The 16,711-nt window shown below is 50.3% G+C and overlaps 1 protein-coding gene across 1 annotated transcript; it reads left to right on the forward strand.

Annotated features, from left to right (window-relative positions):
- Positions 1-826: 826 nt before the first annotated feature.
- On the forward strand, positions 827-8,137 carry SNAPC5 (small nuclear RNA activating complex polypeptide 5). Its single transcript, XM_040342257.1, has 3 exons — positions 827-1,021; positions 3,164-3,241; positions 7,429-8,137. The coding sequence occupies exons 1-3, from the start codon at positions 932-934 to the stop codon at positions 7,570-7,572; spliced, it is 312 nt and encodes a 103-aa protein (XP_040198191.1). The 5' UTR covers positions 827-931; the 3' UTR covers positions 7,573-8,137.
- The last annotated feature ends 8,574 nt before the right edge of the window (positions 8,138-16,711 follow it).

The following is a 16,711-nucleotide window of genomic DNA, read 5'->3' on the forward strand; positions in this document are numbered from 1 at the left end:
CGTACTGCGGGTCCCGCGAACTCGATCGCCGCGGGGGTCCCCGCAATCGTTTCACGGAGGTATGGAGCGGGAAAATGCTTGCGTAAACAAGCATCTTCTCGCTCTGCCTAGTGACAATGACACTGATCTCGGCTCCGTGTACTCGGAGCGGAGATCAGTGTCATGTGACAAAGAGCCCATCCCCCCTACAGTAAGAAACATTATGCAGGGAACACTTAACCCCTACAGCGCCACCTAGTGGTTAACCCCCTTCATTTTTTTGAGATGCACCTGTATATTTTAAATCAAATCTCTATTATTTCTTTGGCAATAACACGGTGTGGGTGTAGTTCTGCCAGTCACAGGCTGTGTCACGCCCCTCCAGTCTGTATCTTAGAATAATGCCACATACACACTCGGAATTTCCGACAACAAAACCGTGGATACATTTCCGACGGATGTTGGCTCAAACTTGTCTTGCACACAGAGTCACACAAATGTTGTGGGAAATTCCAAACGTCAAGAAGGCGGTGACGTACGACGGCGCTAGAAAAGGGAAGTTCAATACCAGTCGTGTTAGTAGAAGTTTGGTGAGAGATGATTCGCGCTTTTCAGCCTCATGCTTTTCAGTCCTTTACAGCGTTATATTTATATAATATATAAGTGATATCTGTGGGGGGGTGATATTTATATAATATCAGTAAATGGGTGAGGTAAATCTCATTGCTGTGTTTCATACTTCCAGCCAGTAGGTGGCGCTCTCCCCCTAGCCTGCCTATACATGACACGCTGGAGTCCGGCTGCCAGCACTAAACATGACGCCCGGCGTTGCCCTCACCTGACTCGGCGCGGGGAGATGACGTAGGGATAATCGTGACAGGGGATCGTGAGGAACGGAGGGGGTTCTGTGGTGATGAGGCGGCCGGGGCGGTGATCCGGGGCACAGAGCAAGATGCTGAGTCGCCTGCAGGAGCTGAAGAAGGAGGAGGAGACTCTGCTGAAGATCAAGGCGGCTCTGAATGACCAACTCAACAGGTTGAAGGTCGGAGGGCGACCGGGGGAGGGTATAGGAGAAGTGGGGGGGAGGGGTCCTTCTAAACAAGGAATGTTCTGGACTGATCCATTATTATCTAATCCATATATTCTGATAGGGGAGTGTTCTAATGGAGGAAATCTGCCCATACACCATACAATCTCCAGACTCTCCCCGATATGTATCCCAGGAGGCAGTGGGGCAGACAGTGGGCAGGGCTGAAGAAAGGTAAACAGTGTCTGGAGCCCCTCCCACTGGCTGTTGTCCCCTGCGGCAGCTCCGCCCCACTCCCCATCCTGAGACAGCTCCGCCTCACTCCCCCCCCCCCCCCCCCTGCGACAGCTCCGCCTCTCCCACTGGCTGTCCCCTGCAGAATCTCCGCCCCCTCCCCCCACTGGCTGTTCCCCTGCGGCAGCTCCCCCCACTGGCTGTTCCCCTGCGGCAGCTCCCCCCACTGGCTGTTCCCCTGCGGCAGCTCCGCCCCACTCCGTTTACTGGCTGTCCCCTGTGGTAGCTCCCCCCACTGACTGTTCCCCTGCGGCAGCTCCGCTCCCCCCACTGGCTGTCCCCTGCGGCAGCTCCCCCCACTGGCTGTCCCCTGTGGCAGCTCCGCTCCCCCCACTGGCTGTCCCCTGCAGCAGCTCCTCCCACTGGCTCCCCCCACTGGCTGTCCCCTGTGGCAGCTCCCCCCACTGGCTGTCCCCTGTGGCAGCTCCGCTCCCCCCACTGGCTGTCCCCTGCAGCAGCTCCTCCCACTGGCTCCCCCCACTGGCTGTCCCCTGTGGCAGCTCCCCCCACTGGCTGTCCCCTGCGGCAGCTCCGCTCCCCCCACTGGCTGTCCCCTGCAGCAGCTGTCCCCACTGGCTGTCCCCTGTGGCAGCTCCGCCCACTGGCTGTCCCCTGCGGCAGCTCCGCCCACTGGCTGTTCCCCTGCGGCAGCTCCCCCCACTGGCTGTTCCCCTGTGGCAGCTCCGCTCCCCCCACTGGCTGTCCCCTGCAGCAGCTCCTCCCACTGGCTCCCCCCACTGGCTGTCCCCTGTGGCAGCTCCCCCCACTGGCTGTCCCCTGCGGCATCTCCGCTCCCCCCACTGGCTGTCCCCTGCAGCAGCTCCCCCCACTGGCTGTCCCCTGCGGCAGCTCCGCCCACTGGCTGTTCCCCTGCGGCAGCTCCGCCCACTGGCTGTTCCCCTGCGGCAGCTCCGCCCACTGGCTGTTCCCCTGCGGCAGCTCCGCTCCGCCCACTGGCTGTCCCCTGCGGCAGCTCCGCCCCCTCCCACTGGCTGTTCCCCTGTGACAGCTCCGCCTCTCCCACTGGCTGTCCCCTGCAGAATCTCCGCCCCCTCCGCCCACTGGCTGTTCCCCTGCGGCAGCTCCGCCCACTGGCTGTTCCCCTGCGGCAGCTCCGCCCACTGGCTGTTCCCCTGCGGCAGTTCCCCCCACTGGCTGCCCCCTGTGACAGCTCCGCCTCTCCCACTGGCCGCCCCCTGTGACAGCTCCGCCTCTCCCACTGGCCGCCCCCTCCCCCCACTGACTGTCCCCTTCGACAGCTCCGCCTCTCCCACTGGCTGTCCCCTGCGACAGCTCCGCCTCTCCCACTGGCTGTCCCCTGCGACAGTTCTGCCCCCTCCCCCCACTGGCTGCCCCCTGTGACAGCTCCGCCTCTCCCACTGGCTGTCCCCTGCAGAATCTCCGCCCCCCTCCCCCCACTGGCTGTTCCCCTGCGGCAGCTCCGCCCACTGGCTGTTCCTCTGCGGCAGCTCCGCCCACTGGCTGTTCCCCTGCGGCAGCTCCGCCCACTGGCTGTCCCCTGCGGCAGCTCCGCCCACTGGCTGTCCCCTGCCGCACCCTCCCCCCCACTGGCTGTCCCCTGCAGCAGCCCTGCCCCCTCCCCCCGCTGGCTGTTCCCCCGAGGCATCTCCGTCCCTCCCCCACTGGCTGTTCCCCCGTCATCATCCTCCTCTGACCACCTTTCATATTTTACGATCTACTTTTATCTCCACTAACCTCCATGTTCCGCGCACTGATCTCATTACTTACTATATGATGTTACATTGTATTCTTCTTTGTATCCATGTAATAAGAGAGTATAATGACCCTTTATGTATTGGTGAGTGTAACGCCCCCCCCCCCCCCCCCCCATGTATCTTTCAGGTTGAGGAGCTGACGCTTCAATCTATAATCAGCGCTGGAGAAGGTCAGGAGGATCTCCAAGCAGAGCCACCTCAAGTGGTAAGTGAAAAAAATCAGAAGCCCCAAACATTATATACAGTACCTCACAAAAGTAAGTACACCCCTCACATTTATGTAAATCTTTTCATGTGACAACACTGAAGAAATGACACTTTGTATCTACAATGTTGTGTAGTGAGTGTACAGCTTGTATAACGGTGTAAATTTGCCGTCCCCTCAAAATAACTCAACACACAGCCATTAATGTCTAAACCGCTGCCAACAAAAGTGAGTACACCCCCTAGGTGAAAATGTCCAAATTGGGCCTAACTGCCCATTTTCCCTCCCTGGCGGTCATGTGACTCGTTAGTGTTACAAGGTCTCAGGTGTGAATGGGGAGCAGGTGTGTTAAATTTGGTGTTATCGCTCTCACTCTCTCATACTGGTCACTAAGGATGAGCTCTGGTGTGTTCGCATGCTACACGTGCAGAGCCCGCCAGGAAGTGTGCACGGCGCTGCGCTAATCACAGCCAGGGAGACATTTCCCGATCTCTGCAGCCGAGCATCGGGAAATGTCTCCCTGGCTGTGATTAGCACAGCGCCGTGCACACTTCCTGGCGGGCTCTGCACGTGTAGCATGCGAACACGCCAGAGCTCATCCTTACTGGTCACTGGAAGTTCAACATGGCACCTCATGGCAAAGAGCTCTCTGAGGATCTGAAAAAAATTACTGTTGCTCAATATAAAGATGGCCGAGGCTATAAGAAGATTGCCAAGACCCTGAAACTGATTTTCAGCACAGGGGGCCAAGACCATACAGCGGTATAACAGGACGGGTTCCCTTCAGAACAGGCCTCGCCATGGTCCACCAAAGAAGTTGAGGTCACGTGCTCAGCGTCATATCCAGAGGTTGTCTTTGGGAAATAGACATATGAGTGCTGCCAGCATTGCTGCAGAGGTTGAAGGGGTGAGGGGTCAGCCTGCCAGTGCTCAGACCATACGCCGCACACTGCATCAAATTGGTCTGCATGGCTGTCATCCCAGAAGGAAGCCTCTTCTAAAGATGATGCACAAGAAATCCCGCAAACAGTTTGCGGAAGACAAGCAGACTAAGGACATGGATTACTGGAACCATGTCCTGTGGTCTGATGAGACCAAGATAAAGGTATTTGGTGTCAGATGGTGTCAGGCGTGTGTGGCGGCAACCAGGTGAGGAGGACAAAGACAAGTGTGTCTTGTCTACAGTCAGGAATGGTGGGGGAGTGTCATGGTCTGGGGCTGCATGAGTGCTGCCGGCACTGGGGAGCTACAGATCATTGAGGGAACCATGAATGCCAACATGTACTGTGACATACTGAAGCAGAGCATGATCCCCTCCCTTCAGAGACTGGACCGCAGGGCAGTATTCCAACATGATAACCACCCCAAACACACCTCCAAGACGAACACTGCCTTGCTAAAGAAGCTGAGGGCAAAGGTGATGGACTGGCCAAGCATGTCTCCAGACCTAAACCCTATTGATCATCTGTGGGACATCCTCAAACGGAAGGTGGAGGAGCGCAAGGTCTCCAACATCCACCAGCTCTGTGATGTCATCATGGAGGAGGGGAAGAGGACTCCAGTGGCAACCTGTGAAGCTCTGGTGACCTCCATGCCCAAGAGGGTTAAGGCAGTGCTGGAAAATAATGGCGGCCACACAAAATATTGACACTTTGGGCCCAATTTGGACATTTTCACTTAGGGGTGTACTCACTTTTGTTGCCAGCGGTTTAGACATTAATGGCTGTGTGTTGAGTTATTTTGAGGGGACGGCAAATTTACACTGTTATACAAGCTGTACACTCACTACACAACATTGTAGATACAAAGTGTCATTTCTTCAGTGTTGTCACATGAAAAGAAGGAAATATTTACAAAAATGTGAGGGGTGCACTTACTTTTGTGAGAAACTGTATATATATTTTTTAGCAGAGACCCTAGACAATAAAATGCAGATTGTTGCAATATTTTATGTTCCATGATATTTGCACAGCGGTTTTTCAAATGCAAGGTTTTTGGAAAAAATACACCTGCAATTTAACCACTTAAAGCGGAGGTTCACCCGCACATGACCCTTTTTCCCCCTTAGATTCCTGCTCGTTTTCTCTAGGGGAATCGGCTATTTGTTTTAAAATATGATCCGTACTTACCGTTTACGAGATGCATCTTCTCCGTCGCTTCCGAGTATGGAATGCAGGGCTGGGCGTTCCTATTTTGATTGACAGTCTTCCGAGAGGCTTCCGACCGTCGCATCCATTGCGTCACGATTTTCCGAAAGAAGCCGAACGTCGGTGCGCAGGCGCAGTATAGAGCCGCACCGACGTTCGGCTTCTTTCGGCTACTCGTGACGCGATGGATGCGACGGTCGGAAGCCTCTCGGAAGACTGTCAATCAAGAAGGAACGCCCGCTCCCGCAGCCCATACCCGGAAGCGACGGAAGAAGATGCATCTCGAAAACGGTAAGTACTGCTCATATTTTAAAACAACTAGCCGATTCCCCTAGACAAAACGAGCATCCATCTAGCATCCATCTAAGGGGAAAAATTGTTTTATGGGTGAACTCCCGCTTTAAGGACCGGACCAATATGCTGCTAAATGACCCAAGGGGTTTTTACAATTCGGCACTGCGTCGCTTTAACAGACAATTGCGCGGTCGTGCGACGTGGCTCCCAAACAAAATTGGCGTCCTTTTTTCCCCCACAAATAGAGCTTTCTTTTGGTGGTATTTGATCACCTCTGCGGTTTTTATTTTTTGCGCTATAAACAAAAATAGAGCGACAATTTTGAAAAAAATGTAATATTTTTTACTTTTTGCTATAATAAATATCCCCCAAAAACACACATATATATATATATATATATATATATATATATATATATATATATATATATATATATATAAAAATGTCCTCAGTTTAGGCCGATACGTATTCTTTTACCTATTTTTGGTAAAACAAATCGCAATAAGCGTTTATCGATTGGTTTGCGCAAAATTTATAGCGTTTACAAAATAGGGGATAGTTTTATTTATTTTTTTACTACTAATGGCGGCGATCAGCGATTTTTTTTTTCGTGACTGCGACATTATGGCGGACACTTCGCACAATTTTGACACATTTTTGGGACCATTGTCATTTTCACAGCAAAAAATGCATTTAAATTGCATTGTTTATTGTGAAAATGACAGTTGCAGTTTGGGAGTTAACCACAGGGGGCGCTGTAGGATTTAGTGTTCACCTAGTGTGTGTTTACAACTGTAGGGGGGTGTGGCTGTAGGACTGACGTCATCGATTGTGTCTCCCTATAAAAGGGATCACTCGATCGATGCAGCCGCCATAGTGAAGCACGGGGAAGCTGTGTTTACATACGGCTCTTCCCGTTCTTCAGCTCCAGGGAGCGATCGCGACGGAGCGGCTATAAACGAATAGGCGCGCCGTCGTCCCGGATCGCTCCCCGAGGGAATCCGCCCGCCGCATGTAGCGGGGGGGGGTCCCGATCGGACCCACGTCTAGGCAGGGACGTACAGGTACGCCCATTTGCCTGTACGTGCCATTCTGCCGACGTATATGTACATGCGGCGGTCGGGAAGTGGTTAAAAAAAATAAAGTCAGCAGCTACAAACACTGTAGCTGCTGACTTTTTATAAGGACACTTACCTGTCCTACTGGCCCGTGATGTCGCCCCCCCCCCCAAGGCCAATCCCACGCTATAAATTTTGCCTAAACCAATCGATAAGCGCTTATTGGGATTTTTTTCCTTTTTACCAAAAATATGTAGAAGAATACGTATCGGCCTAAACTGAGGAAAAATAATGTTTTTTTTATATATATTTTTGGGGGATATTTATTATAGCAAAAAGTATTCATTTTTTTCAAAATTGTCGCTCTATTTTTGTTTATAGCGCAAAAAATAAAAACCGCAGAGGTGATCAAATACCACCAAAAGAAAGCTCTATTTGTGGTGAAAAAAGGACGCCAACTTTGTTTGGGAGCCACGTCGCACGACCGAGCAATTGTCTGTTAAAGCGACGCAGTGCCGAATCGCAAAAAGTGCTCTGGTCTTTGACCAGCAATATGGTCCGGGGGTTAAGTGGTTAAAAATAAAAAATTGGCAGAACTCCGCTTTCAAAGTGAAAAAACACGAAGGTTTGTAGGTTTGTTGCCGCCATCAGTGACCATCTCGTTTTTTTTTCTTCTATTACTCTGCAGGAGTCTAAGAATGTGGACGACGAAACTGTGATCAATCAGACTCAGCTGCAGCTGGACACACTGGATTTTAACGATGAGGAAATGGAGGAGGAAGAAGAAGAGGAAGAGGAAGAAGAAGAAGAGGAAGAAGACTCGGACACCTAGTACACCACAGGAGGCCGATCCAAGGATGTAGTGTCCTCCCCCCCCCCCCCCCCACCATCTTCATGTCTTACAGCATCAATACTTGCATGCATCACTTCCTGTCTGTCGGAGGAGTCCATTGCTGCGTAGAAATTGGGAAGGGTCCATGTCAGCGGGGCGACCCTCCAGTACGAGAGAAGAACTCTTATCAGGCTTGTCGGCAGGAGTGCCGACAGAGCCGAGTGCACTGACCCTTCTATGTAGCCGTGTACAAAGTGAGTAGTGAGAGGCGATGATAAACCTTGCCCATGGTGAGAGAGCTCTTCGCCTAGTCTGGCATTTCGTAGGTTAATATTAGCGAGGGGACATTGTCCTTTTTTTTTTTTTTTTTTTGTCGTTTTCAGTCAACTGTTTTTCCTTTTTTTTTTTTTTTTTTTTTTTTTACAACGAAGCACTTAAAAGCACAAATGTGTAGCAAAAGAAATTCAGTGCAACTGTCAGTGGGGAAAACTGTTTTGTAGACACTACTACTGCCTGCCTACCGTTGGATTCATTATGACCAATTAAAGGACAACTCCAGCCCAAACTTTGTATTTTATTATGAATAGAACGGGAAGGGTTATAAACTCCATCAGGTGTTTTTTTTTCGGCTGTGTGTATCCCTACCGGGGAGAACTTCCTGTTAGGACAACGACCAATCCAAAAACACACTTGTGGTAGAGCGGGGAAAGGCTTAGAACATCTGATAATGGTTTTTATTGATGTCTGTGTTTATTTTTTATCTGTTTGTCTAATTATTTTTAGTAAAGCAAGGAAGCCACCAAATAGTACCGTATTTATCGCGGTATAACGCGCTCCCGCGTATACCGCGCACCCCTAAAGTTGCCGTGAATCCTGTGGAAAAAAAAAGTTTTTTTTGTACTTAGTTTTGGTGTCTTGCGCGGCGGCCTCGGCGGGTCCGTCTGCGGCTTCGGGTGTCCTCTTCCTCTGGTCCCGGCGTCCTTCTGCGGCTTCGGGTGTCCTCTTCGTCGAGTCCCGGCGTCCTTCTGCGGCTTCGGGTGTCCTCTTCGTCGGGTCCCGGCGTCCTCGCGTCCTCCCCGCTCGTTTCCCGCGCCGAGTTTGAATACTGCGCCGACATATACCGAGCGCAGTACACTCGTGTATCGTCGGGCAGGCTCGGCAACTCTCGCGCTGACGTCCTGTACGCTCAGGACGTCAGCGTGTGAGGCGCCGAGACTACCCGAAGATACACGAGTGTACTGCGCTCGGTATATGCCGGCGCAGTATTCAAACTCGTGGCGGAAAAGCAGGTATCGGCGTAAATCGCGCACCCATGATTTTGCCCTGATTTTCAGGGCAAAATAGTGCGTGGTATATTAACCCCTTGAAGCCGACGTAACGCATATATGCGGCCCCTCTGCACTTTTTTTTTTTTTTTTTTTTCCCATGGGGCCGCATATATGCGTACCTCCCTTATTTGTGCTGGGAGAGTGCGGCACAGAGGCCGGGGTGCCTCACCGAGAGCCCCAGGTCCCGTACTAACAATCCTGGACCCGTAACTCCCAATTCCGGGTCACCTGATCGCTGTGGTAGCCTCTGACTGGCTACCACAGTGATCAGTCACTGTGAAGCCCGCCCCCGTGTTTCTCTATTTTTGTGAATGAAGAGGAAGGATACAATGTATCTTTCTCTTTCCTTGCAGAGAGAAGGAAAATAAAGTTTGTATAAAAATAACTGCACTGGGCAATTCCCCCCCCGCCCATATATGCGTACCTCACTTTTTTGTGCTGGGAGCGCGCCGCACAGAGACGGGGGGTCTCACCGAGAGCCCCAGGTCCCGTACTAACAATCGTGGACCTGTAACTCCCGATTCCGGGTCACCTGATCGCTGTGTTAATAAATAACTGCACTGGGTTTTTTTCCTCATGGGGCCGTATATATGCGTACTTCCCTTTTTTGTGCTGGGAGAGTGCGGCACAGAGGCCGGGGTGCCTCACCGAGAGCCACAGGTCCCGTACTAACAATCCTGGACCCGTAACTCCCGATTCCGGGTCACCTGATCGCTGTGGTAGCCTCTGACTGGCTACCACAGTGATCAGTCACTGTGAAGCCCGCCCCCGTGTTTCTCTCTCTTTGTGAATGAAGAGGAAGGATATGATGTATCTTTCTCTTTCCTTGCAGAGAGAAGGAAAATAAAGTGTGTATAAAAAAAAAACTGTACTGGGCAATTCCCCCCCCCCCCCCCCCCACGGGGGGTCTCACCAAGAGCCCCAGGTCCCGTATTAACAATCTGGACCAGTAACTCCCGCTTCAGGGTCACCTGATCGCTGTGGTAATAAATAACTGCACTGGGCTTTTTTTCCCCCCATGGGGCCACATATATGCATACCTCCCTTTTTGTGCTGGGAGCGCGCCGCACAGAGACAGGGGTGTCTCACAGAGGGCCCCAGGTCCCGTAATAACAATGTGGACCCGTAACTCCCACTTCAGGGTCACCTGATCGCTGTGGTAATAACCACTGGGCTTCCCCCCCCCCCCCCATGGGGCCGCATATATGCGTACCTCCCCATTTTGTGCTGGGAGAGCGCCGCACAGAGACAGGGGGTGTCTCACCAAGAGTCTCAGGTCCCGTACAGACAACCTGGACCCGTAACTCCCGATTCAGGGTCACCTGAACGCTGTGGTAGCCTCTGATTGGCTACCACAGTGATCAGTCACTGTGAAGCCAGCCCCCGTGTTTCTCTCTCTTTCTGTGAATGGAGAGGAAAGATACGATGCATCTTTCCTTTTCCTTGCAAAGAGAAGAAAAATAACTGCACTGGTCCTTTTTTTTTTTCCCCCATGGGGGCCGCATATATGCATCCCTCCCTTTTTGTGCTGGGAGCACTACACACAGAGACGGGGGGTCTCACCAAGAGCCCAAGGTCCCGTATTAACAATCTGGACCCGTAACTCCCGCTTCAGGGTCACCCGATCGCTGTGGTAATAAATAACTGCACTCAGCTTTTTTTCCCCATGGGGCCGCATTTATATGCGTACCTCCCTTTTTGTGCTGGGAGCGGTGCTGCACAGAGACGGGGGGTCTCGCCAAGAGCCCCAGGTCCCGTACTAACAACCTGGACCCGTGACTCTCAATTCAGGGTCACCTGATCGCTGTGGTAGCTTCTGATTGGCTACCACAGTTATCGGTCACTGGGAAGCCCGCCCCCGTGTTTCTCTCTCTATCTGTGATTGGAGAGGAAAGATATGATGTGGGCTTTTTTTTCCCCATGGGGCAGCATTATATGTACGTATCTCCCTTTGTGCTGGGGGCCACACAGAGACCAGGGTGTCTCACCAAGAGCCCTAGGTCCCGGACTGACAACTCCCGATTCTGGGTCACCTGATCGCAGTGGTAGCCTCTGACTGGCTACCACAGTTGATCAGTCACTGTAGAGGCCGCCCCCGTGTTTCTCCCTCTTTCTGTGAATGGGGAGGAAAGATACGAAGTATCTTTCTCTTTCCTTGCAGAGAGAAGAAAAAAAAAGTGTGTATAAAAATAAATAACTGCAATGGGCTTTTTTTTTTCCGCAAATATGTGTACCTCCCTTTGTGCTGGGAGCGTGCCGCACAGAGACTGAGGTGTCTCACCGAGAGCCCCAGGTCCTGTACTAACAATTGGGACCTGTAACTCCCGCTTTCAGGTCACCTGATCGCTGTGGTAGCCTCTGATTGGCTACCACAGTTATCGGTCACTGTGAAGCCCGCCCCCATGTTTCTCTCTCTATCTGTGAATGGAGAGGAAAGATATGATGCATCTTTCTCTTTCCTTGCAGAGCCCCAGGTCCTGTGCTAACAACTCCCGATTCCGGGTCACCTGATCGCTGTAGTAGCCTCTGATTGGCTACCACAGTGATCAGTCACTGTAAAGCCTGCCCCTGTGTTTCTCTCTCTATCTGTGAATGGAGAGGAAAGATACAATGTATCTTTCTTTGCAGAGAAAGGGGGAAAAAAGTGTGTATAAAAATAAATAACTGCACTGGGCTTTTTTTTTTCCCGCCCCGTGGGGCCGCATATATGTGTACCTCCCTTTGTGCTGGGAGCGCCCCACACAGAGACGGGGGTGTTTCACCGAGAGCCCCAGGTCCTGTGCTCACAACGCCCGATTCCGGGTCACCTGATCGCTGTGGTAGCCTCTGATTTGGCTACCACAGTGATCAGTTATTGTGAAGCCCACCCCCTGTGTTTCTCTTTCTGTGAATGGAGAGGAAAGTTGCAATCTTTCTCTTTCCTTGCATAGGGAAAAAGTGTATAAAAAATACATAACTGCAGTGGGCTTTTTTTATTTTATCCTGTGGGGGGGGGGGGGGCCACATTTTATGCGTATCTCCCTTTGTTCTGGGAGCATGCCACACAGAGACGGGGGTGTCTCACAGAGAGCCCCAGGCAGGGTTTGACAAATTTGCTTGGAATCTAAGAGCCAGCTAAAAAAGTTTGGAGCCAGAAAACGCACCCCGTCCCGACAAGCTTGCGCGCAGAAGCGAACACATACGTGAGCAGCGCCCGCATATGTAAACGGTGTTCAAACCACACATGTGAGGTATCGCCGCGATTGGTAGAGCGAGAGCAATAATTCTAGCTCTAGACCTCTCCTCTGTAACTCAAAACATGCAACCTGTAGATTTTTTTTAAACGTCGCCTATGAAGATTTTAAAGGGTAAAAGTTTGTCGGCATTCCACTAGCGGACGCAATTTTGAAGCGTGACATGTTGGGTATGAATTTACTCGGCGTAACATTATCTTTCAGAATATTAAAAAAAATGGGGATAACTTTACTGTTGTCTTATTTTTTCATTAAAAAAAGTGTAATTTTTTCCCAAAAAAGTGCGCTTGTAAGACCGCTTCGCAAATACGGCGTGACAAAAAGTATTGCAACGATCGCCATTTTATTCTCTAGGGTGTTAGGATAAAAAAATATATATAATGTTTGGGGGTTCTAATTAGAGGGAAGAAGATGGCAGTTAAAAAATAGTGAAAAATTACATTAGAATTGCTGTTTAACTTGTAATGCTTAACTTGTAATACCAACGGCCACCACCAGATGGCACCAGCTCACACAAGGAAGAGCTGGGGACTTTTTTTTTTTATTTGCCCACCTTCCGAGTTAAGTCGCCAGGAGGCTATTTCTAGTCGCCATGGTGACCTGGCGGGATTTGTCGAGCCCTGGCCCCAGGTACCATACTAATGATCCTGGACCTGGAACTCCCGATTCCGGGTCACCTGATCGCTGTGGTAGCCTCTGACTGGCTACCACAGTGATTAGTCACTGTAAAGCCCGTCCCTGTGTTTCTCTCTCTCTATCTGTGAATGGAGAGGAAAGATACATAGGCCCAGATTCAGAAAGATGAGCGGATCTTTCTGCGGGCGTAACGTATCTCAGATACGTTACACCGCCGTAAATTTGGGCGCAAGTTCCGTATTCAGAAAGAACTTGCGCCCTAAGTTACGGCGGCGTAACGTATTGTGGGCCGGCCTAAGCCCGCCTAATTCAAATGGGGATGTTGTGGGCGTGTTTTAATTTCAAATTTAAGATGACCCCACGTATTTTACGCTTTTTGTGAACGGCGCATGCGCCGTTCGTGAAAAAATCCCAGTGCGCATGGTCGAAATTACGCCGCAAGTCGTCATTGCTTTAGACGTGAACGTAACTTACATACAGCCCTATTCGCGAACGACTTACGCAAACGACGTAAAATTTTCAAAACTCGGCGCGGGAACGACGTCCATACTTAACATTAGCTACGCCTCATATAGCAGGGGTAACTTTACGCCGGAAAAAGCCTAACGTAAACGACGTAAAACAAATGCGCCGGACGTACGTTTCTGAATCGGCGTAAATACCTAATTAGCATATTCCTTGCGTAAGGGAAGCGCCACCTAGCGGCCAGCGTAAATATGCAGCCTAAGATACGAAGGTGTAAGACACTTATGCCGGTCGGATCTTAGGGAAATCTATGCGTAACTGATTCTCTGAATCGGTCACATAGATACGAATTTGGTAGGAATCCGTTCCAAAACAGTGTAATCCAAGAATGTTGCCACATAAATAGTTCAGGGTAGATTCAGATAGTGACCTAGTGACCACGCCCGACATGTTTCGTCACGTGGACTTAGTCATGGGGTTGGTCACAAGGCGCTAAGTCCGTCCTTAAATCTGCCGCCTTCTCATTAATATGCAGCACCCAGGAACAGCGCGCGCCCGTAATCCGACAGCATCCAGCAAGCGCTGCGTGAGCTCACGCCGCTAACAGCTGACAGCGAGCACGTCCGTGCGTCCAGGGCCTAAGCCCCCAGTGGATGCGCAAGTGTACTACACTCGCTCCGGGCACAGAAACTATATAATAGTATGATATAAAGGTCCATAGCTGCTAATCGGTGTCCCCGTGACCACATGTCACCACTATCACACTGATTCCTTACATGACAATGGTGTCAAAACCTAAAAACAAAGTACATAGTGCAACTATTATCACATATGAAGTACCTGAATGGTTAAACATAATGGCCCAGATTCAGGTACATTTGCGCGATATTTGCGGGGGAGCAGGGCAACGATTTTGCCCTGCGCCCCCGCAAATATTTTGCGCTGCCCTCGATTCACGGAGCAGTAGCTCCGTAAATTGCGAGGGCGCGCCGGCAAAATTGCCCGGCGTAAGCGCGCGGGAATCATGTAAATTAGGCGCGCTCCCGCGCCGAGTGTACAGCGCATTCTCCGTCGGGAAACTTTCCCGACGTGCATTGCGGCAAATGACGTCGCAAGGACGTCATTTGCTTCAAAGTGAACGTGAATGGCGTCCAGCGCCATTCACGAATCACTTACGCAAACGACGTGAAATTCAAATTTCACGTTGCGGGAGCAGGGGCAGCCTTGCGCTAAAGTTGCCGTACAGAAACTCCGTACCTGGCTTGCGCAGGGCCCGCGCAAGCTTGTGAAGCAATTTGCATACTACTCGCTGATCACAATGGGAGCGCCCCCTAGCGGCCCACGCAAGAATGCAGCCTAAAATCTGCGAGGCATAAGAGCCTTATGCCTCGCAGATTTTAGCCTGCAGTCGGTGTAACGAGGTTCCTGAATCGGGAGCACTCGTTACACCGGAGCAAGTAAGCAATTGCGCCGTGTAACTTATGGTTACACAGGCGCAATTGCTTCTTGAATCTGGGCCAATATCTATTCTTAGCTATTTAAAAATTTGGTTAAACAAATTGCATATAAAATAACGTATAAAATTATATTGGTGTATGTGTATTTCACTTAGTGGGTGACACACATAGACCCAAAAGGTCATAATGACAGAAGTTAATAACTCTCATGATAAGTGCCACAGCTGCCTGGCACCCATGTATTACTATACATATATCAAAGTCAACTTCTACTCTAATTCTATGGTTCCTGCCCCCCTAACTAAACACACATCTATTATAGTGTGTGCATTAAGGACAGAAGTCCATAGTAGTGGTCTTTATTCTCATATAACAATATTCCCTCAGTCACAAAAATGATATAATCTCAAAAATTAAATGAGCACCTGTATAAAAACAATAGGTTAAGCATTGCTAATAAAGCAGTTCACATCCAGTTCTATATTAACCACTTGCTTACTGGGCACATAAACCCCCTTCGTTCCCAGGCGAAATCTCAGCGTCCGGCACTGCGTCGCTTTAACTGACAATTGCGCGGTCGTGCGACGTGGCTCCCAAACAAAATTGGCGTCCTTTTTTCCCCACAAATAGAGCTTTCTTTTGGTGGTATTTGATCACCTCTGCGGTTTTTATTTTTTGCGCTATAAACAAAAAAAGAGCAACAATTTTAAAAAAAATATATTTTTTTTTTACTTGTTGCTATAATAAATATCCCAATTTTTTTTAAAAAAAACTATTTTTTTTCTCAGTTAAGGCCGATACGTATTTTTCGACGTATTTTTGTAAAAAAAAAAAAAAAATCGCAATAAGCGACTGGTTTGCGCAAAAGTTATAGCGCCTACAAAATGGGGAACAGAATTATGATTTTTTTTATTATTTTTTTTTTTACTAGTAATGGCGGCGATCTGCGATTTTTATTGGGACTGGGATATTGCGGCGGACGTATCGGACACTTTTGACACAAATTTGGCGCCATTCACATTTATACAGCGATCAGTGCTATAAAAATGCACGAATTACTGTATAAATGTGACTGGCAGTGAAGGGGTTAACACTAGGGGGTGAGGAAGGGGTTAACTGTGTAGCCTGGGTGTGTTATAACTGTGTGGGGGGAGGGGGGTGACTGGGGGAGGGGACCGATGCTGTGTCTCTATGTACAAGAGACACAGATCGGTCTCCTCTCTCCCTGACAGGACGTGGAGCTCTGTGTTTACACACAGAGCTCCGCGTCCCTGCTGTCACCTGCCGTGTCACCGACGATCGCGTATACCCGGCGGACATCGCGGCCGCCAGGTACACGCATCGGGTCTTCGGCGATGCGTCGGGACAGTTTTTACCCGCCGCGCGCCACCCAGTGGCGCGCGCGGGTAATGCACATAAAAGGCTGTGTTTAAACGGCCACTTGGCACTTGAGAGCCGCGCTGCGGACGTATTTCGTCTATAGCGCGGATCTCAAGTGGTTAAGGCTCCTAGGGAAAAGACTTTTTAAAAGAAAAATCCACTGTGTTTCGCGTTGTGACAGGTCTCTCACCCTATTCGACCCCCTCCAGGCAGGGTGAACACAGTCTATGCCACAAAATTGGGCGAAGGAGGGGTCCTTATTGTGTTTCTCTTTAAAGTGTACTGAGACACTATGATACTCAAACCCTTTCTTAATATTTGCTAATAGCTAGATTCAGGTAGTTTGCCGCAACTTTAAGGCGGCGTAGCGTATCGTATTTACGCTACGCCGCCTTAAGTCAGAGAGGCAAGTACTGTATTCTCAAAGTACTTGCCTCCTAACTTACGGCGGCGTAGCGTAAATGCGGCGGGCGCAAGCGCGCCTAATTCGAAATAGGCTGAGGGGGCGTGTTTTATGATAATATGCTTTGACCTGACGTGATTGACGTTTTTTTTGGAACGGCGCATGCGCCATCCGCCTACATTTCCCAGTGTGCATTGCGGCTAAGTACGCCGCACGGTCCTATTGATTTCGACGTGG

Source organism: Rana temporaria, chromosome 3, assembly GCF_905171775.1.
Source record: "Rana temporaria chromosome 3, aRanTem1.1, whole genome shotgun sequence".
NCBI classification, from domain to species: domain Eukaryota; kingdom Metazoa; phylum Chordata; class Amphibia; order Anura; family Ranidae; genus Rana; species Rana temporaria.

Coding starts and splice junctions, on each gene's coding strand:
- SNAPC5 (XM_040342257.1), top strand. CDS start 932: ATGCTGAGTCGCCTGCAGGAGCTGAAGAAGGAGGAGGAGACTCTGCTG. Junction 1,022..3,163: donor ACCAACTCAACAGGTTGAAG/GTCGGAGGGCGA, acceptor TGTATCTTTCAG/GTTGAGGAGCTGACGCTTCA. Junction 3,242..7,428: donor AAGCAGAGCCACCTCAAGTG/GTAAGTGAAAAA, acceptor ATTACTCTGCAG/GAGTCTAAGAATGTGGACGA.